The sequence below is a fragment of the Chinchilla lanigera genome, unplaced genomic scaffold (assembly GCF_000276665.1).
Source record: "Chinchilla lanigera isolate Chin_1 unplaced genomic scaffold, ChiLan1.0 scaffold00185, whole genome shotgun sequence".
NCBI lineage: Eukaryota > Metazoa > Chordata > Mammalia > Rodentia > Chinchillidae > Chinchilla > Chinchilla lanigera.
Window position 1 is genome coordinate 809,061 of NW_004955586.1, and position 23,798 is coordinate 832,858.

At 39.6% G+C, this 23,798-nt stretch overlaps 1 protein-coding gene across 6 annotated transcripts in view; it reads right to left on the bottom strand.

The window, feature by feature from the left end:
* Cdkl5 (cyclin-dependent kinase-like 5) overlaps positions 1–23,798 on the bottom strand; it is a 205,828-nt gene that overhangs the window by 17,175 nt on the left and 164,855 nt on the right. For 5 of the 6 annotated variants that reach the window (XM_013509896.1, XM_013509894.1, XM_005414442.2 and 2 more), the window contains 6 exons: positions 23,274–23,375; positions 22,894–22,999; positions 19,203–19,326; positions 12,477–12,576; positions 7,481–7,600; positions 326–5,568 (listed from right to left, as the gene is read on the bottom strand). In XM_013509896.1, the coding sequence (XP_013365350.1) occupies positions 5,182–5,568; positions 7,481–7,600; positions 12,477–12,576; positions 19,203–19,326; positions 22,894–22,999; positions 23,274–23,375 (939 nt within the window). In that variant the 3' untranslated portion in view covers positions 326–5,181. Of the gene's footprint in view, positions 1–325; positions 5,569–7,480; positions 7,601–12,476; positions 12,577–19,202; positions 19,327–22,893; positions 23,000–23,273; positions 23,376–23,798 lie in introns of those variants that run through there. The other variant, XM_013509898.1, reaches the window with a different exon arrangement.

Consider the following 23,798-nt stretch of genomic DNA (forward strand, 5'->3'; position numbering starts at 1 on the left):
TAGTAACTGGCTCACACAAAAGTCTACCATCTTGTAGAATACATTCAACTGAAAAAAAATCACATAGGGCAGCAGGCCCAGAGTTTCCTAACCACTGGACTTCTCCCCCATTGAGGGTATACAGATAGGTGAGAGACTTCATTTTCTTTCATGGCTTCTTACTCATGATTTCCAAGACAAAATTTTTAAATCAGCTGAGTCATACCTTAAGATATCGTATATCTCAGCTACTCAAGAAGCAAAAGGAAGAAACCTATTTTCTTTTTGTCCCCCTTGAAGCCAGCACACACACACACACACACACACACACACACACACACACATATATATATATATATAGGAGTAGGACCCAGGGGTCTCAAGCATGCTAGGCAAGTGCTTACTGCTGAGCTATAGCCCTAGCCCTAAGCTGGCCTTTTACATCTCTGTGAGGACCTTCTTGTGATATTCTGGTTCTGGGTGTTAGTGATAGGATGTTTACAACATTTGCAATATCTTTTCTACAGTCCTTTTCACAGAAACCAGGACTGTTATTTCTTAAACCACAAATAAGTTTTTGCTGTCTATAGATTTTATTTTATTAGTGGTGAAAGAAAGAGGCAAAGAAATAGTCCACTATTTTCTGACTTGGTTTAGTGTAACATACTACTTTTCGGGTTCAAAGAAGTATGAATCCGTGGGTTTCAGTACTCACAAGGAGTTCAACATCCCACTCAAATGCAGGAGGCAATGAACTTGCTGATATAAAAGCAATGCTCTCCAGAAAACAGGTTCTGAGCAGGAGAGAATATGCAGATTTACTGAGTTCCAGCTGAGCTCCAGCAGCGACTGAGGATGAGCTACTTACTGCTCTTGCCAAAAGAGTTCTGACAGCACTGGGACCAAGGTGAACAGAAGTGGACAGAGCCTTCTATGCACTTGAGAAGTAATCCTCTGGCCTTTGAAAAAAAGTTGTACACTTATGAATCATTTTAAATACATGGCTAGAAGAAAATAAATGGCTTTTTTCCTTATTTACTCTACAAACTAGTTTAAGAAGTGAGGATACTATGATATCAACTAAGAGGTGCTGGGAAGGGAAAATGGGATAGCATTTCCTAGTGTAGTCCACTAATTTTCAGATTAGGAACATGCTAAACTGGCTAACTCTACAACCACGACATACTTTATAATATACGGCGCAACTAGAGACTGACCGGTGTAGCTCAGAGCTTAGAATCAAAGTACACAACTGCATATGGTGAGTCTTAAAATATGTTTTAAAACAGATTTAATCAAAGCATACAGTACAAATACTTCTATAACAGCCACATCACAACCACCAATAAAGAGTTTTGCTTCTAATCTGTCTGCCATATGCTAATATTTGTAAAAAGCTATTAAATGACTTGAATGAAAAAAAAAAAAAGACATTTTCTTTCGGTAGATTCAGCTAAAAGCCATGGATGCCTTTGAGCAGTTGGTAAAAATCATGCCAATCTGCCAGGCTGTTGCTTGCTTCTAAATATAAGCCTCATGGCTCTATGAGAGATTTTCTAAGGAAGCTAACCTAGGATTTAAATTCTCAAACACATATAAGGTAACTCTGGTTTCCTCCCAAAGTATGCACCTTTTAGCAGGCCCAAGACAATGGAAACAAACAATAGGATATCAACAACAGTGGTAGAAGATTCTTTAAGAGAATGTGATGAAGAATTCATAGCTGCAGCTCTGTGCCCTGGAAAGAGCAAGGCCAGAGCCAAGTGCTGCAGACTTGGTGGTGGCGCAGGCCTGGACTGGTATAGGGTAGGGTTTCTCAACCTCAGCACTAGCGATGTTTGAGGCTGGATTACTTTCGGGTTGGGAGGCTATCCTATGCATTGCAGGATGTTTAGCAGCACCCCTGGCCTCTAACTACTAGATGCCCCTAGTGGCAATCCAATGTCTAAAGACATTGCCATTTGTGTTTCGGGGGGCAAAATTGCCCCTAAAAGGGAGGCGCTTGCTACAGAGACAGCTCACTTGAGCCCCCTGGCATGAAGCACTCCCTCTTCTGGTCTTGGGCTCTGGAGAGAAGCTAAGCTTCAGTCAAGACTGAACAAGGCTCAGTTCAAGTTCACTTAGACCTTCAGAGAAGAAAAAGGAGGATGTGGAGAAGCAAAAGTAGAAAAACAGACAGGCCAAGCTGCTTTTCTAAAGGAGATCAGCGATACTTTCATAAAACAAAGTAATTCACAAGTGTTCGTTTAACCTTTGTATCTCTTAGGAGGTTAGGGCAGATAATAGAACATGGATATCATACATTCCTCTTCCTAAAGAAAATGCAATTTGTTGTGACTTTATGTCAAGTCTTTCCTACCATGCACAGGTGGCAGTCTTTGTGAGGTCAATAACTCCTGCATCAACCCAGAGAGGAAAGAAACAGATCAAAGCTAAGAGAGGGCCCAGTAGAGCTGAGAGAAAACTTTACACCCCACCCCACAAGAGCAGGAAGAGAATGACATGCTAGAAATGCCGATTGTAGGCTTACTTACAGCTTACTGAGGATCAATGAAACGTCAGAAGGGACAAAAGCTAAGAAGATAACAGAGCTACCTTGAAAACACTAGTTGAAAACATTGTAGCTATTTTCTGGCTCAAATCCGGGAATGTACGAAAAAGTATATATTGACTCATCAGTTAGGTTTAGTTTGTTCCAGGTAGAAGGCAATTATTCTAGCCCTTCTTTGAAGAACTGTCGTGAATATAAATGTTCTGCAAACATCTGAGATCCCAGTGTTAGCAAGGATGACAACATGGGACACCAGCCCCCAGGTGACAACGAGCCTCAAATGCCACAGTGTGGCAATGGGACCGCGCAGTTGCTAAGCGCACAGCACAGTGAGAAGTCTTTCCAGAGGAAAAAAAAAACGTAGTTTCTGGTTTGTGAGGGGGTTAATAAGGTACAGATTTAGTATGAAAAAGAACAGTTAAATATACACATTTTAGAGTCACTACATCCAGGCAAAAAACTGCTGAGGGTCTACCTCACTTGTATAGCCAAGCAGCTGCCTGGGAAAAGCCAGATTCAAGAGCTACCCGAACGGTATTGAACTGTTAGAAGAAGAGATAGAAAAAGAACTCGAGAGCATGCAAAACTACTGATTTGAATCAGATTGTTTCAGTGATAGTACCCAGTTGAGTTTCATCTTAGTGCCTATTATACTTATTAAAATTAAATAAAAAGCACCTTAAAATGACCTCTATATATAATCAATACACATTATAGTATTTATATAAAAATGTAATATGCACACAATTTAAGCTTCAAAGAATCTAAGACATTTTTTCCTTATAATCTTCATAATCATCAGAGCTAAGATTTTCAAAATCTTGGGGGAGGGTTAAGGGTAACTCAGCATTTTTCAGTGAGAGTTGACTTCATTCAGGGGCTGACCCTCTCAGAATTCTGTAACAAGTGATAAATACTGAGAAGCTAACTCTTTGAGGGGTGGGAGGAACTGCTAAAAGTCTTATTGCTAAGAGACTATTTCCGAATATCTAATATTACTGATACATGATGGCATTGAGGTGATTTCTGTGAAGGATGGCCCAGAGACACAGGGGTGTGTGACACTAGCTGGCCAAAAGCCTTGATGATACTTGGAGTAACTCAGGAGTTACTTGGGATTTGAAAGTGATCAGATGAGGGGAAAACATAGGTCCTGTTCCGATGGAGTGTGGTGTATATATACAGGCGTGTGCATGATGATGACCTTGATAGAAATGGACAGTTCCAGGAAGGAAAAAACGGATATGGAGATATATATATATATCTATATATATAGATATATATATATATATTCATTCTCTACATCTGGAATTGCTTCAGGAGCCTTTTAAGTATATCAGAAAGAGCAGTAACAGAAAAAGCATTTAGAAGTAGAAATACCACATACGTATCTCACACCCCACCTAGAGCCAAGTGCCTCCAGGAGGGCAGACAGGATTCAGGAGCATAGAGCTGGTTTGCAAGATCTGCAGACAGGTGCCTCTTACACCCTGACAACAAGGAATGTTCGCAGGCACATCTTTGGTCTACGCTCTACACAAATACTAAGTGGAAGAGCACATTCTCTCTAAAAGACTCATGAGAGCAATGCCTCTATCTCCCTTCACGTGCGAGTGACGTCCCTGGACACAAATGGGAGCCTGTGTGAGGGCGGAAACGAGGCCTGCTGGGATCCCCAATGGTCTATCTGACCTTTTTCCCTTACGGGTCTGGAAAGAGATGCTGCATTTTGTCTGCTACTAAGGATCACATCTAGAGGCTACTGCTGGGGCTGAAAAATTGATCAAGGTTCATATTGTTACAGTCACATGTAGCCACAATTCAACTCCCTTTATTAGAAGTATAATACTCACTTCATATCACAAATGTATAAAAATATGGCAGATAGTGTCATAACGATACTTTCTTTAAATGAATATATTTATAAAACAGACAGATATTTACTATATATATTTATATATATATATAGAATAAAATACTCCTGATGCAATATATAAATGTTACTGTTTAGTTTTTATAGAAACTACTGTAGCTGTCCCACTGCTTCACAATGTTCCAAACAGCTCAAAATAACTTTACATTATAACATAAAAGGTATGATTATAACAGTACAATATTAATTATAAATAAATGTTACAAATCCTATCAAATGTGGAAGCTTAGAAAACAATTTAAGACATACAGTTCATCTGCTAACCCTTCAAAGGGGTACTTCTGGATTACAATAAACCCCACATTTAGTCTAGGCAGAAAAAAATATGTGGTAAGGGCATCGGTCAACACGAATTTTTATATCCCTTGCAGTGCTAGGACATGTCCCGGCTTTCCCAAGTTCAACAGAGATTGCACTAAAGCTGGAATGTAAGGGGGAGAAACTGGCAAAAATTTCTTCTTCCTCAATGGCACACTCTACCTATTCTCACACAAGACCTGTGGGGAGTGGTGATCCCTAAGGAACTCCCTTGGCTCTAAGATCCCTGACTAGCATTTGTGGCTGTGAGGAGCCAGATGGCCCCACACGTACAATATTGCACACACCTTCATAAAGCTGAGAATACTGGCTTACCACCCAGGCCCAGCCCACTCCCCAGCCCACCCCACTCCCTCCCCTCCCAACCGCCTTGTCCCCCCTCCCCCTAACACAGCACAAATTACAAGGCTGTCTCTTTTAAATCGTTCAGATTTGGCATTCGTGAGCGATTTGTTCTGTTATAAGGGTGCCCATTTGGCCCACTCTTGGCACCCAGCTGTTCAGAGTAGGAAGGCCCCTCTGTGGCACTCCTGGTCACAGAGGACACGTGCCAACCAGGATCCATCTGACCTGGCAGCTGGAGGGCTGGCCTGCCCTTTGGTGTGGGCTCCTGCCGGATGTTGCTGCTCCCACCAGACGCCTGGCTCAGGGGGTGAATCCGAATTTCTGAGAAGGAATTTTTGGTTGCTTGAGCTGTTAAGGGCTGGAAACGGGGATCTGAGGGAGCTGGGTGATTTGAGGCTGAAGAGAGATGTAACAGCTTGCGCAGTGATTTTAACGGCTGGCTCTGAAAGAAAGGATGAGAATGCATGTATGATTTAATTTAGAGCAGACCAGGGAGCTGGGAGGAAACGGACCAGATAGTGCCAGGGAAGGCAAACGTAGTTGGAGGGGCTAGTCCAAGTCCACCTGCTCTCTGGCTTTCTTCAGATATGACTGTAGTCACTTTTTGTTCAGATGAAACCCCAGCAATCTAGAGAAGACAACTAGAGCTCAAAGACCCAGGCTCCTTCAGTCTGGCTACACGCTCTCTTTACCATGAAGCTTTCATGCTTCAACCACAGGAAGGAAAAGGAATAAAAAAGAAGGGATATGCCTCTCTTTTCTGAGAAGATTTCCCCAAAGCTCCATATAATGCTTCTACTTATACCTCAACTAGCAGAATTCAGGCACATGAGCATATCTACGGGCAAGAGAAGCTGGAAAAATATGATGTTTTACCTAGGTAGCTATACACTGAGCTAAAAATCATATATCCCTTTTTGTTCTTCTCTCCTTGATCTCCTGTTTCCCTTGATAATGCAAAATCTCACTTTTCTCTGCTGTAGTTTTACTTTTAAAAAAATTTTGAGGGAACTGGTAAGGTTTGAGCATTAAACAAGCAAGCACAGAGAAACAAGCAATATCCCTATAGAATCTAACAGATGATTTGTTCCTCGGAGGCTGTCACCACCTAACACGGGCTCATAGCAGCCTTGTGTGCCTGCAGTATGGCTGCTGCTGGCCAAAGGTCCAACAAGTTGCTACACTGTGAAGGGAGACTGATGTCAAGGCAGAATCAATGGGAGATGTAAAGTTACCTGAAAAGAACTTCCTGACAAAAGAAATGGTTTACCAAGGAGATTCTAAAGCCCCACATTCTTTTATTTATTGAGTTTTAAAAACTGGGAATAATGTGTCAGGTTTTCACTCAGAGTCTTGTCTCCTTAGTTTGAATACACATCTGATAAACTTAGATAACTGGTTCTCTATGTCCCCCCACCACTAGCCCACAATATGTTAGAGGTAGAAAATATCAATGGTTAGGAAGAGAGAATGGCAATTTGGGGAACTTGAGGCCACAGCTCGAAGTTAACACCTTACAGTTAAAAAGAGTAAACAAAAACTATAAAAACCAGAGCACTTGCCTCCAAATCACAGAAATCTGTGACATAATTAATGAAAATATGGTAGATTATATGACTATGCTCATTAGAGGATACTGAAATGATATACTGAAGTATTTTCAATCAAAGTAGCTGTTTAAAGGAGATAAACCTCAATTACTTGAAAACTTTACTGATTCAGTTTGTTCATTCCCCCATTACAGCAGATAAATATTAGCTACACAATACTGTCTATTAGGTAGTTCCTAATGCAACTATTTGCCTGTTTTCTATCAAAAACAGTGCAAATGTGTACAAGTTACTAAATAAATGGAAAAATAGATTTTGGTAGTTTAAAAATTCTTTCAAGAAGGTTATTATACTTGTCTTTGAAGGTCCAATTCATATGCTATCACCACCTTTAAGGAAACCTTAATCCTCTCACCACTTTTGCTCATCCTCCCCAACGTTTTATGGCATACCTCACGTTATACCAAGATCTTTTTACTAAGATTGTTATGGATATTCTTTCTCTCCTGGGTTGCAGAGTATTTGTTGCAGAAGACTCTGTCTTCTTCTTTCTTCTAACCTCCTGCCCCTTCCCCAGCTAGATGAAGGCTGTTGGAGGGTTTGCTTTTTCCCCACTGGGACATGAGCCACTGAAACATATTTACCCTGACTCCCAAGATGCACCTGGCTACTCATGAGGGTCTCTTTGGGGAGATTCTCATCTCTGTTGTAACATCGAGAGGCTAAGTGTTCTTTCCACTGCTTACCCCCCACCCCTGGAATTGCTGCAGAGCCAGTCTAGGAGCGGTACGGCCTTTCACTCACTTGGGTCTGTAGATCTGATAGTTTCTCAGGGCGCCACTCCTTTGGCCTGCTGCTTGAAGTGCTAGCAGAGTGAAGCGCTTTCTGTAATGTCAGAAGATCGGGGCCATCCGAATTGGGTACCTACAGTGAAAGATGGAGAAGGAATCAAGAAGCACACCAATTAAACTAATGAAGATATACAACCACACCCAGGAGGAGAACCGAATCAAAATCAAACCAAACTGAAAAAAAGGACCCAATAAAGAAACCCAAACTCTCCCAATGTTCATAATGCAAACGATGCTAGTTAAATCCTGCTGCCCTCTCGATAATTTTCCCTGTATTAGGAAAAATTGGCAGGTGTCATGCAGCTTTATTAAAACCTCAACCCTTAAAGCATTCCCATGCTGTTAGTTTCAGTCGCTGTAAGAGAGAGCAGTTAAATTGGGTTGTACCAGGACTTGCTGTCGTATCCTCATTCCATATTGTAGTTAGGTTATGAACCAGTTCAATAAAACAAAAAACTTTTCCTGCTGGGAAAATAATCCAAACACCGTATCTGGTGGTGTTAAAGAAGACTAGTAGGCTTTCAAGGACAGCAAAGTGGGAAGGTATGGTTTGAATCATATTCCCAAACCACGGCCCAGTAAACCTGGGTCTAGCAGTATACACTAGGTAAATGCTGGAAATTTATGCCACAAATTCCAAATGAATGCAACTGGTCCATTCACCAATTTTGGTGAATAAAGGAGAGTTATGCCAAATGCCAAGCAAAAGCCATGGCTGTAAACTAAGGGACCAGCAAAAGCTAGAGCCAGGCAAGGAAAGAGCAAGTTACCAACTAATAGAAGCTGTTTTTTTCATGGAGCCTGTAGCTCACTTAATTTGGTCAATTCAAACTTGGTTTCAGAGAAACAAACTGCAAACCAAATGTTAATAAACTTCATGAGCCAAACTCAAAGACATTTTCAACTGTAAATGTTAAATCAAATACTTCACAGAAAATAAGGGATTTTATGAACGCTGTCTGCCAATAATTGGCTAATCAGACAATCCAAACTAGCCTTTCACTAGTTTGTTTAATAGACTTTAGGCTTCAATGTCTTTAACTGATTCAGAAAACCAAAGAATATATATCTCAGTGAATTTATGGAACTGGCTCAGGTACTTAACTAGCACAAAGAGAATATGACCCCATGAAAATAAAACATGCTGTTGTCATCAGTAAAACAAGTTTACTGGAGCAGTTTTCAGGGCTACCATACGTAAAAATGGGTACCATGGGTGGAGTGACTACAGGAAGCTTTTTCAAAGAAGAACTATGCTTTAAATGATTCTTTGAATTAAAAAGAGGAAAGAGGGATTTCTTGATGCTTGGATTCTCCCCGTTGGTGGAATCTGTCTGCAATATAAGATACAAATAAACTAATTGCCAAAAAAAGGTGCTTTTACTGAAACTTCTAGCTCTTGGCAGCCCTCAAATTGTTAAATATTAATAGTCACTGAAAGAATCTCTGTGCTATATGTCTAGAGAGGTTCTGTGTCATTTCTCACCTGGAAATGAAGACGTCAATAAGGTAAGTTCAAAATAAGCAAGAATTTCTTTTAAGCACATAATATGTAGTTCATGGTCAATACCTACTATAGCAGGAATGCCTGGAGACCCACAGACATCCATTTATATTAAGCTTTTAAAACATTTAAGAATTTACTATCAGAAATGATTCTTATACAGAGTTATGTTTTATCAGTTACTGATAAAACTCAGTCTTTCCCTAACTGCTAGAAGACTTCAGCAACTAAAAAATCTACCATGTAATTTGCCTTTAGAAAAAAAGATACCGCAAATCCTTTTGAACATGGTCAACTGTTGAGCCAGAAAACATCACTCTGAAGTTGCCTACCACTGCTGTGGGATACTAATGTTGAGTAAGAAGCCTTGTCCCACACTGTTAGAAACATTTACTCCATGGAAAATACTTGGCGCAATTCAGAATACCAGTTTTCAAGTGAAGAAACATAAAGTTCAATCTTTAAAACTGAAGCATCCCTGCAAGTGGAGATACTAAGCAGGATACAATTACCAAGTTGGCAAAGTCACCATATGCTCTGAGGGCTTATGTAACTATCTGGATATGGAACTGAAGCCAGATTTCCCAAGGCAGACTCCAGATTTACTTGAATCAAACAAAGCAGGCACCTTTACAATACACAACTGTTTTCTGCTCCCTTTTCCCCCGTTTAGATATCTCAATTGTCAGAGCACTAGAATGGAAATAAAGGTATTCAGACCTTCCTCCATGGGTGGATAAATCATTCAAGTAAAATATTCCATGATTTTCCTGGTCTAATGATGGAGCAGAGTTTAACTCGCCTTGCTAAGCAGGCCAGAAGAGAGCTCCCAGAGGCCTCCAAAGAGATGGCTTGGCAAGGACTGAGCCTGAGCCTGGGATTCGGGAGAGCCCAGTTTTAGCTCTCCCATTTGACTGTGACTTTGGGCAGGTAACACCCTGCCTGGGTGCAGTTCCTATACTAGTGAAATAAAGGAGCTCAACTAGATTTAGGGTCCACTTCAACTTTAAAATGTCGTATTTCTCTATGTGCACTGGGCATCAGATTTCAATTTCCTTAAATTTTATGTAAAAGCTAGAATGTCTTATCTTTCAAAATGTGTTTTAGTTTCCTTTCGCTGAATTCTAGAAAGTAAAAACAAATTAACTTTATATTTGATGCTGATTCAAAGAAGGTGGAATTGACCTAATGCCAGGCTTAAGTGCTTGAGATCTCACAGATTATATAGTGCTCTTTGGAAATCTGACTCTATATTGTAAAACTCTTAAAACTTTCTCTTTTCTTTTAATTAAATCGTGCAGAAGTATAGAATCCTTTTGGTTTGGAAGGCTTACAGCATCATGGGCTATGGAAAGATATTTTGCAGTTAGTTTAAATATCCAATAAAAAAACAAGTGGATAGGATGCTAGAGAATAGTAATTCCCTACTTACCCTAACCTATACCATTTAAGTATCAAAAATTTGAACTGAATAGTGAATAAAAATATCACCATACACACACACACACACACACACACACACACACACACGAGCCAAATGAGTCAGGGGCTGAGGCAGACATACTATAAAACACGTTCAATTCCTTGATCCTTACTATTTATTTCTAACACTTACTTATCCCATAATGTCCACAGAGCTGTGATAAGAACAAAAATCTTGAAATATACAGCAGCAATGTATCAAATGTGGTCAAGAAGAGGTAGCCAATGTTTAATGTTTATGATAGCTAGGTATGTTCTACAGATAATAATAAAAGATTTTTTAAAGCTCTTTAAATATTTTAAGTATCCCCAGTCTTAATAATCTATGTAGAACATTTTACTGAATGGCATTTTGATTTGACATTCCACTTAAATGAGCTTTAGTTAGAGATACAGGTAACCCCCTCTAATGCACACTTCAGGAATTATTATGCAGCCACTAAAATGAAGATAATAAAGTCTGTAAAGTCATATATGTATGTATATATACCTAAGTACTTATACATGTACATATAAAATTATATAATATGAAAGCCAGAATACAAAACTTTAATAGAATGATTACTATTATTTAAAACAAACTTCAAATGTGCACGCACATCCACCCACCTTTCTTCCACAAACATACACTAGCTAAAAAGCTAGGGGGAAATATACCAAAACCCTAATGCCTGACTTACAAACATTCAAGTAGCTAACTTTCACAGGTGTACTATGTAAGACTCACTTTGTTGGTTTACAAATGAATCTGGCTTAAGGACAATTCTCCATGTAATGCAACTCATTCTTAAGCTGGGGACTTATTACACTGGTTGTGGCAAGGTGGTAATAGTGAAAACAATCTTTTTGTTTTCCGTGACTTTTTTGTAATGAGGTCATGTTTATTGTGTAATGAAATACACAATACATTTACCAAGCAAGCAAGTGAAAGAAGGGTCTAGAAAGGTAATCTAGAGAGGTCTTTGTTAATACTTTTAGAACATCTGTGAGATAAAAATCATTACTTGGGGTTATATACTTTGCTACCATCACTTATCGCATCTATACTTACTGTGGAGTCATAATCGTAGAATATTCATAATGGAAAGGACCTCAGAAACACTGAGTCTAATCCATTCATTTTACACATGAAATCAATGAAGTCCCTCCACACAGGCCATTTTCCTCTTCAAATAAATGAGAGTAAATCATGTATGAAGTAAAATTAGAAACAAAACCATTTAGAACAGCTAACTCAACCTCATCTAGTCTGGAAGGTGTCATGAAACAAAGGGGTAAGCAGGCCTCACTTGGGTGGAGAAGTGAGGACCCTGGAGATCTGGCTCCTTGTTTTCTTGCATCACTGGCCAGCTCGATCCTTGCTTGGCGGGGTCAGTTCTGTGGAGGCAGCCTTTTGCTTAGGCCAAGGGCTTCCCGGAGCCTAGGCACAGTCTGACAGCGCAGTCGCAGGGGAAACATGTTTTTCTACTAAAACAAGCCCTGAAATGTCAGGTAACCTTTTCTCTGTGACTATACGGCCCAGAAATGTACCTGTCAACCTAGGCAACCTACAACCAGCCAGGGGAGGATAAGGAATGATGGTTATTTATGAATTTCAAGATTTAAATGTAAACCAAAACCATTTCCTAAGTTTTCACATATCTTTATGCCTCTAGGGAGAAACAAATCCTGCATCTTCATAGTTTTTATAGGAATATAAATCCACTTGGATAAGAAATTTATTGAGAGAGGCTTAAAGTGCTCTCTCTCACCCAAATTAAATTTCTACTCCTGGAGATTCTGCTAACTCTAGAAAGCTCTGTGAGAGTATAGTTGTACAGAAATTCAGAAAGAGACATCTACAGTGTATGCATTCAAGTCTCAGTAAGAAATTAACTTTGATTGCCACATACAGAGTATAAAGTAACCACAGAATAAAGCAGAAACCTATGCCATTATATACAGAAATTGGCTATCTACTTACTGTTTGAGATTTCTTCTTTTTCTTTTTCATTGACCTGAAAAAACCTTGTTTCTCCTTTTCCTTGAGTTGATCAGAATGACTAATATTTTCAGGACTTTTCCTAAACGAGAAGACATTTTGTCATATGGATCTTTCAATCATTTTCTTGCCATTGTGTAACAAATATAATGAAGACTCAAAATGCATGACACCAGGTTCACACAGCCATGAAGAATCGACCACTTAGGAAAAGGTCCTCTCAAAAAGCAAGGGAGGAACTGAATCTAATCAAACATCGTTAATGCTTATCCTTTGGCACAGACTCACTCAGACTAGCAATTTGAGTACTATTACAAATGGTCTGTAACTGCGTTGCAGGACCATTTTCATGTTGCTGAAAGCCTCAGAATTAGAGATTCTGAAAATTGTAGGGCTTAGAGAATGCCTTTTCTGTAATCTTCCAAGGTAAAAAGCAGGAACATTTTTAATACCTTCATTTTTCTATTTATCTTTAAAAATAACCAGCTCAACAAGCTTATTAGTAGTACCTTGCCAAGATATTGAACATAAAAATCAATGCTGTTATAGAAACATTATAAATAAAAAAATTGCCTGAACCTGGAAAATTCCTATTTATTAAAACTAAATAAAAATACTTAAGAAAAAACAGACAGGATGAACGCCTCAAAACAAAGTGTATATAAAGAAAAAACCTTTCTAACTGAAAATATTGACATTAAGCTTAATACCTCAGATACCACTAGGTATTTTAATAAAAATAGAAGATAGTGAAAGACAGCAAACATCTTCGCCTTAACAAAGATGCCAGGCTGGGGATATAGCTCAGTGGCACAGTGCCTGCCTGGGAAGTGCAAGGTCCTGAGTTCAATTCCTGGTACCAAAAACAAAAGATGTCTATATTGTGTGTTAAAGAGGACTTACACATTAAACAACAAAAAACCTCAGTGATGTTAGTCTTGAAAATCTCCCATTCCATGGACTCTATTTTAAATTTCAATAACCATATGACTGTGGAAAGTCATTTTCTCAAATAACTGATTTCTTCTATAAGCAATTTCATAAGCAACTCTGTAAAATCAAGACTGATAGAAATATTAAAAGTGACAGAGTTAAAGTTATGGTTTTAGAATCCCTAACAATGATGAAATAATTAGGACATCTAAGAAAATGTGAGCAAAGGAGCATCTTGCCTTTATTTAATTAAAACATGTAAAGGCAGAAAACATGTAAATAAACTATTACAGAGCTGCATGACACAGAACTCCACACAGCTATTAAAAAATCACATCTTTAAAGAATATTCACGGGTACAAAGGAATATTTCAACTACAACATTAAGTAAAATGAGACTCAAAACTTTCTGCATGGAATAAGCCCAACTATATGCAACAAGGAATATAGATAGATAAGTATAGATAGATAGATACGCACATTTTCTTAAAGGCAGGAAGAAATTAAAAGCCTGATGTGGTTGTGGTGGTGTTGTAGTCTCAGCTACTCAAAAGACCGAGGCAAGAGGATTGATTGAGCCCATGAGTTTGAGACTAGCCAAGATGAGGCATGGCTAATGAGACCTTGTCTCAGAAACAAAACAGAACAACAAAATCTGAATAGCTATCATATTAGGTAGAAGAGTTATCGATGCACAGTTTCTTCTTTTTCATTTTTAATGGCAAATTTGTATTGCAGATATAACAAAGAGGTTTTACAAACTACAAAACATTTATTTTAAAAACCAAGGACTGAAGATCAAAGACAGTAAAAGCAAGGGGGGTGGGGAGTAAAAAACATGCTTGAACATGTGATGACTATTTCTTCTTAAGTATTTAGCCTGAAACTAGATGGGAAAGTCAGGGAAATGAAAACCTATACTGTGAGCCCAAGAGTTCTGGAAACTCATTAGGACTTGCAATTTTAAATGTCACTGAGGGAGTTCTAAGTTGTGAAAGAAAAGTTTTGTAGTTTAACAAGCCAGAACATAATAGGCACCGGAATTCAAAATGATACACTTACAACTTTGAAAGCTAGAAAAGCTAGATTGGATGGAATGGGTGAGAATAGATGGTGGAAAGTTAAAGTGCTGTACTGTTCTCCTGAATCCACTCTCAGAGGGGAACTGGCATTACTGTAAGAATGGTCATATTGGCCAGAGAGGAAAGGAAGGCTTGAGAATCAGCGCTAGGAGGAAGCAAGAACTTGCCTGGGAAGAGGAGAGTCTATACAGGATAAAATGGAGAATAAGACGAAAAAGTGAGAGGCTGAAGAAGGGAAGGGTCAATGCAAGAGGAATGAGAAAAACAGTTCAGAGTTTACAGTTCAGTGTTATAGAGTGGGATCCACAAAACAAAAGGAAGATGGATCAAAGACCGTTCGCAGGGTTTCCTCAAAGTCCCTGGAAAAACTACAGTCCAGGTAGGGCAGGAGGAATGATGAGGAAAACATTTTCCAACTGATGCTGAGCAGGTGGTGGGGCTCAGAACGGGGCAAGGAAAGATGCCAGGGACCAGAAGAAAAAGGAAATAAATTATCCTTGAACTAAATGAAAGCTGGGAGTGAAGCCTAAGAATATCTGCATCACCACAGACAGAATGAACCTGGAGAGAAAGAAGAAAGGGAGCCAGAGAGAGGGAGAGAGGAGAAAAAAAACAAGAGTGAGGAAAAAGCTACACAAAAACACCCAAAGATTTAACAGAAAAAACGAAGGGAGAAAAGCCTCAGAGAGACACCAAGAGAGAGCTGGAGGGACGGAGAGCAGCGGACGGAGAGCAGCTGCCCGGAACACAGGCTTTTGTAAGCGAATAAAGGAGGAGCCTTGACTATAGCCAAATGGCATGTGGCCAATTGAGCAAGAGTGTGGACTGTCATTTCCTGGATCTCTGCATAATGGTCCCTGCAGTTCCACTGCACAAAGCCTGCAGCTTTGTGCTGAGCAGGGCAAAGGGGAACAGTGTACAAGGGAAAGTAGGGGCTCACATATATCTCAGGGATGGAGGCCTTGCAAAGGATCGTCTATCCAGTCACCTGGCACGTTACCTGGGGCAGCAGCTCTGGGTCAGAACTGTAGTGGGGTGGGGTGGTATGATGGTGGTGGTGGTAGTGCAGGGAACAAGAGGTAATCAGACACTTTCCTGTACAGCATAGTCACGTGACTCTAACGTCATCTAACACAACAGTGTTAGATTTAAGCAGTCATAGGACAAAGAATTCCAAAGAATCAAGGAAGGAAGTAATACCAAAACCAACTTCAACCAAGTCTATCAGCATTTAGTATGTATTTTATACATGTGGCCCCTGTCTTAGGTGTTAGAGATACTGTATACATAAATCAAAGAAGGAACTTTACCTCCTTTGAGCTGCTCCCAGACTCATGGGGCAGGTGCAGCGGAAAAAGGGGGCTGTCAGATTGCAGAGTCAGCCTTGCCGGCTTTGGTATATGCTCTTTGGGAACATCGTGGAAGGTGACTGTAAGAGGTGAGGAGTGTGATGCTTTCTCCGTGTCCTCCCTTCCCCTAACAGTATAACTAGGTAGCCAGCTAATGTGCGAGAAGAGAAAGTTGGTGAATGATTCTACAGGAGCAAGTCTATGGCAAGCTACTGTGGGTACAATATATTTATAATTTTATAAGAAGAAAAAGACTTGGATTATTTAAATGAGTTATAGCAGTTCTTAAATAGTGGGACTTCAAATTAATTTAGTTTATTGTTTATGCATCAATTTTTAACCCAATTTTTTGAGGGCTGTCTTTCTAAACATATACTGTTTTTTAAGCAAAATAAATATCTATTTTATAAACATATACTCTAAATGGTTATCTGTGATATGCATGATTTTCCCACTAGGGGCTGGAGAAAAGGCAGAAACACCTACTTTTCTCCACAGCTACTGCTCATGACACTGCCGACCCAAGAACCAACTGGTAAAGCCAGGCATAAAAGAATAAACAGGCTCTGAGTGAGGATGGAGGTGTCATCCTATTAGTAAAGATGATGAATACGGGTACATTAATTCCATTTGTCTTGTTCTGAGATACTCTGGCTTATCTCCCAGTTCTTAAGTGGGTATGAGATATTGGTAGCTGAGATGTCCAGAATAATAGTTCTGGGTATTGCACTACAGTATCTATCGCTGATTTTTGTGCTGCAGGAAATGTATACACTGTACAAATATACTCTAAGTAAATTTAAAGTACTACTATTACAGAGATACAGACTGCCCTTAGATTGCATGATAATTTAGGAATAACAATTCACTATGTTGCCTTAGCAAGACTCATGTTTTTCTAAGCTATCAAATGTGCACATCTTAAATATAAGGAATATGGTGAGTCAAACTGAGATCTTGTTCAAGAACCACATTCAAGTATTCAGAACCTTGTTCAAAGACTGAGTTAGATGTGACGCATCAAGGAGATGCATCACTGTAGCATTAGGAGGTGGCGGAGGCAAAGGAAGAGAGCCAGCTCAACCCTTGCTTGCATTCTGGATCTCAGGCCTTACAACGGCAGCGTCAGCCCAAGGATGACACAGTGAAGACGCTGTAAAGTTCAGCATCCCAATTAAGTCCCTGATTCTTTCTAAGTAACTGATCTCAAGTTTCTACACATACCCATGTCTGAAGTTCTACTTAAACAGATTATCAAAAAGACAGGAACAGAGAAGTGGGGGTACAGCCCAGTGATACAGTGTGTACTTAACAGAAGCGAGGCTCTGGTTCCCCAGCACCAAACAAAACAAAGAAACCCTTAAAAAAAAGACAAAAAATACAATTATATTACCGCCTATCCCACCTTTGGATTTAATTGTGACCTGACCTAATTTTAATAGGAATGAGGTAATCTGTAAGTGAGGTTCTTTTAAATCATTACCACTTAATTATGAAATAACCAAGAAAAAATTTAGTTTCTATACAATTCCTTCTGTACTTCTGTATTCTCACACTTCAGACACTATTCTCAGGGGATGGCAACTGGCAACTAAAAGACACCGTACCCGTGCTCTTCGTTAATGCACAACAGAGCTCTTCTACATAATAGGAAAAAAACAGCCACAAAGAGCTGGAACTCACGAAAGTTTACCAGCAAAGTTAGGCAGAAGGGAAACATCTATAAGTCATAGTGAAGCTAGATGACATTGAGGATATTAACTGCAGCCACTAACACTAATAAGCCCTTGCAGTGTTGTAGTTGCCTTTTATGTATTATCTCATTTAATTATCACATGAACCTGATGAAGGATGTGCTACTATTTTTTCCAATACCGGAGATCAACACCTGTGAATGCTAAACATGTACTCTTCTACTCAGCTGCATCCCAAGCCCTGAAATATGGAGGAAAAGGAAGGACAGATAGTCATATGGCTAGAGGTAAGTTGACATCCACCATGATATCCTATTTTGAAACAAAACTCTTGGTCACTAATGTTTAGACTCATTTTATAAATAAGGCATGGATATAAAGTGTATTTACATAGAACAAGGGTACTCACAGTTGCATGATTTATTTATTTGGTTTATTGAGACAAGGTCTCACTATGTAGTTCAAACTAGCCTTGAACTCACTATGTAGCTGAGGTTAGCCTCAAACTCACAGAGATCCTCCTGCCTCAGCCTTCCAAGTGCTGGGATTATAGCAGTGTGCTACCATGACTGCCCATTTTTTTAAATAAAACAATTAAAGCTAGGTGTGTCGATGCATATCTGTAATCTCAGCACTCAGGACGTTGAGGCAGGAGGATTGCAAGTTCAAGGCCAGCCTGGGTGACTTAATGAGACCCTATCTCAAAATGAAGAAAGCTGGGGATATGCCTCAGTGGTAGAGTGCCTCTGGGCTTGATCTCTAATAACAATAAAATAATAATAATGATAATAATTTTCACTATAAGGCATAACACCGAAACCTTGCTATAGTCCTGTCAGTAGGTCCCAAAATGTGAAGATACCTAGTATTGGAAGCACTGATACAAACCCCTCTGACTACAGCTAGCAATAAACATCAGAGATGGAAACTTTGTCAGACTGGCCCCACTTCACTCTCTTGGTGGAGAAGCAGTAAAGTTCTACAAAGTACACATAAACACCCCTCACATCTAGAATCTGAGCAGTCTGAGAAACTAAGAAGAAAAAGTCTATATTATTACTATTATTTTAAAACCCTTACTCCCCAGACCAATTTTCCAATGGAAATTAATGTATGTTGTAATTCTTTCACTAAATGTGTATCACATATGACACATAAAGATAAATGAATAAGGAAACTTGCAATGCCATTTAAACCTCTACCATTTGGCTTTTACGGTAGCACGAAGGGCTGTTCTCTTATTTCTGTCTTTCTCCATGAATGAAAAGCCAGGTGGTATAGAGGTAAAACCCCCAAGTTTGGAGTCAGAACTCACTGAGGTCTGAATCCTGTCTCTCTCCTTCATGTGACTGGCTGTCCAACAGCAGGCAAGTTTCTTGACTTCCAAGATTTAGTTTCTACACAACAGGAGTAACCCCTACTTCAAAGGGCAATTATGAAAACTGACTCAGACGGGCACATAAAATGCTAAGCAAAATGTGGGGTTCAATGTTAATAAACACAAACTGCAAATGCCATTATCCCTGTCATCAGGTATATATTAATCCAGGAAAATTTTTCCTTTTACAAGATATTTATTATAAATGTTGAACCTGAACTCATGAATCTCCAATTAGAAAAAAGAAGAGTACAAACAAACAAAGCACTCACCATGGATCAAATGCTGGCTGTCTCTTTGAATGATTGGTTCCAGAACTGCTCTCAGATGGCAGAGAAGAAACTCTAGCTGATACATTATTTTCATGGAAAGAATTGTCTGGTCTTGGAGATGGCACTGAATGAAGAAAAAGTAAGTCACCAATGTTCTCTTTTGGTCAAAGCAGTTATTCTATTGCCTTTTGTTTCTTTTTCTTTTTGTGGTACTAGAGATTGATTCCAGAACACTCTACCACTAAGCTACATTCCCAACTCTAATAACTTTTTTTTTTTTGAGAAAACGTCTCAGTAAGCTGTCCAGTATGACCTCAAATTTGCGATCCTCCTGCCTTAGTCTCCTGAATTGGTAAGATTATAAGTACAGGACACTATGCCTGGTTATCCTGCATTTTCTTGGACACAGATCAAAGAGGTAAGTGCAAATCCTCATCCACCTCTCACCTAACTTCTGTGTTTTCTGAGGGTGATGGCATTCTAGGGAACATTTTCTTCCCCTCTACTTATAACATTAACCTGCAAGGGTCAGGTAACAACCCTGTTCTGTTAGCTGATGAACTAGAAAATGTTGTAGGGTATTTTAAATTATGACAGCCATCCTCCCACTGGTTTCACATGCTTTGAAGTTAAGGCTTTCTTATCAGAGACCAAACTATGCAAAATTTATTCTTAGTCTGAAGCAATTCTTAACAATATGTATGCTGGAATCTATGAACTATACTTTAAACCAACTACCATTTAAACTTTGGAAGGCAATGTCACTCATGCATTTTAAAGTAAATTACAAGGAAATTTGGTAATTTGCAAAAAAATTAGTGTTCTTTACATTCTCATTTCAAGAATGAACACAAAAATAAACTATGATATGTGCGAGTAAAATGCTTTTCTGCTTGGGGGAGGGGCTAGTTACCAAATATTTCCATTAATTTCTAAGCTTGTTTACAAATTAGGATATAGGTAAATTTTATCACAAAAGTAGTATCAAGCCAGGCATGGTGGTGCATGCCTATAATCCCAACACTCTGGAAGGCTGAGGCAGAAGGATCACAGGTTTGTGCCTAGCCTGGGCAACTCAGAGACTTATCAAGACCCTGTCTCTAATTAAAAAGGGCTCAGGGATGTAAGTCAGTGTGAAGGCCCTGGTACTGAGAGAAAATAAGTGATATACAGACTGCATATCAAGATAAGTGACACCATTTAAGCTGACTCTTGATAACAGGAATGAAAACAGGAAGTATTCTGGAAAGAGCTGTCATTTCTATGATACTACTACATTGTTCCTCTAGGACTTAGTGATATCACTGAAATGACACATGTCTCCAGGTGTTTCATTTAGTTGAAGCTTTCCTTCTACTTCTTAACTTTTTAAAATTAAAATGTTGTATCTGCCAAACATAGATTATGAGGTAGACAGATGAAGCATTTCTCTCTTAACAGATTTGCAACCAAAATACAATGTTTCCAGAAGTCAAAGACTAATTTATTAATATAAAACTTCATTAACGTTTTATATTAAAGTATTTTCTCTAGACAACTACAGAAAAAATGTGCATAGTACATTTTGGAAGTAAAACTTACATTGCTAAAAGAAAGGCTTTTGCTTGTATACACTATAACATTTTGTTTTAATTAGCTTTAATTTGAATTAAAAGTTTAATCTTATAAGATTCTAAAGTCATCATAGTGTTGGGGGGCATTAAAAGGTGTATATAGCACCTATCACTTTTTCCCAAGGTGGGGCTGAGAGAGAACAGAGAAACCGCATCATTCAGTATACATTTACTCCTATATAACTCTTTTATGCATGTGTTTAGCTCACATCCCTAATTAAAACAACCAAAATAGTTCTGCATGTTCCCCAACCCCACAATTCCTGCTTCTTTCCAGCTGCCCTACTAAAACAGAAACAGAAGTCAGGCAATGGCTCTGGTGACTGTTGAAAGCTTTGCAAGGCTGAGCCTCCTGCCCTGTGAGTTTGCTGTCTATTTCTCCACTAGGAACTGAGAGTCCCACAAATTTTACTGTCTACGATTACATAGTTACTACCTATGCCAGGTAATCTTGTCAACATGGCTGAACTAAGAGACTCCTGGAGAGGTGACTGCTCACAGAGGTCTTGTGCTCACCAGAGGATTGACTCACTGATGTCAGAGCTCAGTGTGCTGGTGGGACGTGGGGCCCTCTTGGAGGAGGCGGGTCTCTGGGGCATGCCTTTGGAGGACATTCCTTTTACTGGCACTCTTCTCCTGTGTTCTGCCACCTGGTCACCATGAAATGAGCCGCTCTGCTCACTGTGCCCTTCCACCACGATCTTCCTGACTTGGAATAGCTGACCATGGACTTTCGAAACCTCTAAAACCGTGAGCCAAAAATAAATCTCTCCTTTAAGTTGCAGGTGTCAGGTATTTTTTTCCAGGAATAAGAAAGCACATCGATATACCACCCAAAGGAGTTGCCTTTTTCCTATCAATGTCTCCTACACTTGTATTGCCCCAAAAACATCTGTTTTAGTCACCTGTTAAATATCAAAATACATAAGGCTGTGCAAACACACTTGAATTTTCTGTAATTCAGTCAATGCATATTTCCAAAACTGTGCCAGGCAGTGTACTAGTCAAAAGAAAAAAGATAAAAGAGAACTCAGAATCCAGAAACTTTTTTTTTTTTTGCAGTGCTGGGGATTGAACCCAGGCCCTCACACATGGTAAGGTAGGTGCTCTACCACTTAGGAAAACAGCCCAAGCCCACAAATTCAGAGTCTTTGAGGGAATCACAACCTTGCGAGAGAAACACAAAGAACCAGTGAGATGTGGCCCACACTGTATCAGAGGCATAAGCAAGGTACACAGGTGGAAGAGAGAAGGAAATGCTTGTGTGGAGTGGGCGGGGAAAATGTCACAGTGGAGAAGACTCTAAAGAAAAGAACAGAAACAAATTGTGCCAACAGGGAAGAAAAGTATTTTTCAGGTCATAAGAGGGCATGGTCTGCATAAGTCCCATAGTTTGGGCACCAGAGAGACTTGGCAGGGAGGCGAGGAGCAATGGGCAGCTGGAGAGGATGACAAGGGCCAAACCATGGGCAGTCTGAAATGCCCTCTTAGGGAATTCAGATGCCTGATGCCCATGGGAAGCTGCCAAAGGCCTCTCAACAGGTAAAAGCAGTTAGGGTCCTGGGGAGGACACAAGAGGGCAATGGGTTGTGCCGTGCTGTTTTTTCCCCACTGCAGCAGTATTACCTTTGACTACTATAGAGAAGTATTACATTGACTGGCAATCTTTCCTCTTAAGAATGTCAGTCTTAGATGTTTAGCTGCCTTTTCCACAGACATGTTCTAAGCTAGATCAATGTGGACACACAGGTGACATTGGTAAATATTTTTTGACTTAACTAAATGAGTGAGTAGTACAGTCAGAAGGCAGCTTCAGAAGGGCCACTCCGGAGTCTGCTTGGATGGGAGCCTTGGAGACAAGGAGACCAGTAACAAGGCTACTCAAGGAACCCAAGGCAGAAGCCAAGAGAGCCTGAACGAAGATGGGGGAACCAGTGGCACGGAACACTGCTGGAGGCTACAGTGCACTGTGGGTCTGAAGTCATTCGGTTTGGTGAAAATGTAGTAGAGGGCACAGGCTGGAGATATCCAAGGCAGAAAGGAGGGAAAGACACTGGTCAGTGCTGGTGGTGGCTTACCTCTGTAAAAGCTGCCAACTCTCCTTGGGACTGGATCATTGTACAGGTGCCTGTTTTCTTTGGGTCCTGTGCCATCATCAGAGTGCGGGTCATGATATACTCCACCCTGAGGCAGGAAACAAGTTTACAGGAGTTACACCAGGTCACTGTTGACAACAGTGTCGCCTACAAAGCTAGACCAGTGCACAGTCATTTATAATTATCTCACTGGGTTTTTTTTTTTTTTCCATGAGGGAAACTACTTACTTTAAAAACCAGTTTAACTTATCTGTGGGAAATTGGGTATGAATAACATTGAAAAGGAAAGCTTTAAAATGTTGAATGAACAATCCTCACAGACCATTTTCTAGTATAATGTAGCAACTCTGAAGCATTCAGACCTCAGACTTCTGACGGGTATGGAATGAAGAGGTGCCTTCTCTGGAGGACTCTTTAACAGAAGGTCTTGCCACAGTCATCTCTGGAGGAAGCTGCTCTCCAGGCTGAAAGTCAAATTCAAAAGGAGTTATAAGAGCATCCCATTCCTGGGGATGAAAATCATCATGGTCTTTATTTAGTGTAACTAGTGCCTTAACCAGCTAAAATGAAAAATGTTAATTGGCTAAAACATAAAATGTCCCATGAAGGATTGAATCATCTGATAAATGTAAAATATATTAAGCAAATTTCAGCAAATGGAAAAAAGAAATTGTCATTAAAGGAACAAATTAGTGTGAAAATAGTTCAATTAATTACTAAAAACAAAAAAAAATATTTTTCTAGTACAGTCATGGTTCTGAGTAATACTCTAGTTAGAAATTCTATTAGTCAATCCCAAATTCCTCTGGCAGCTTTTAGGCTGTTTTTTTTTTTTTTTTTTCAGTTTTTTTTTTTTTTTTTTGGTTTTTCTCTGGTACTGGGAACCG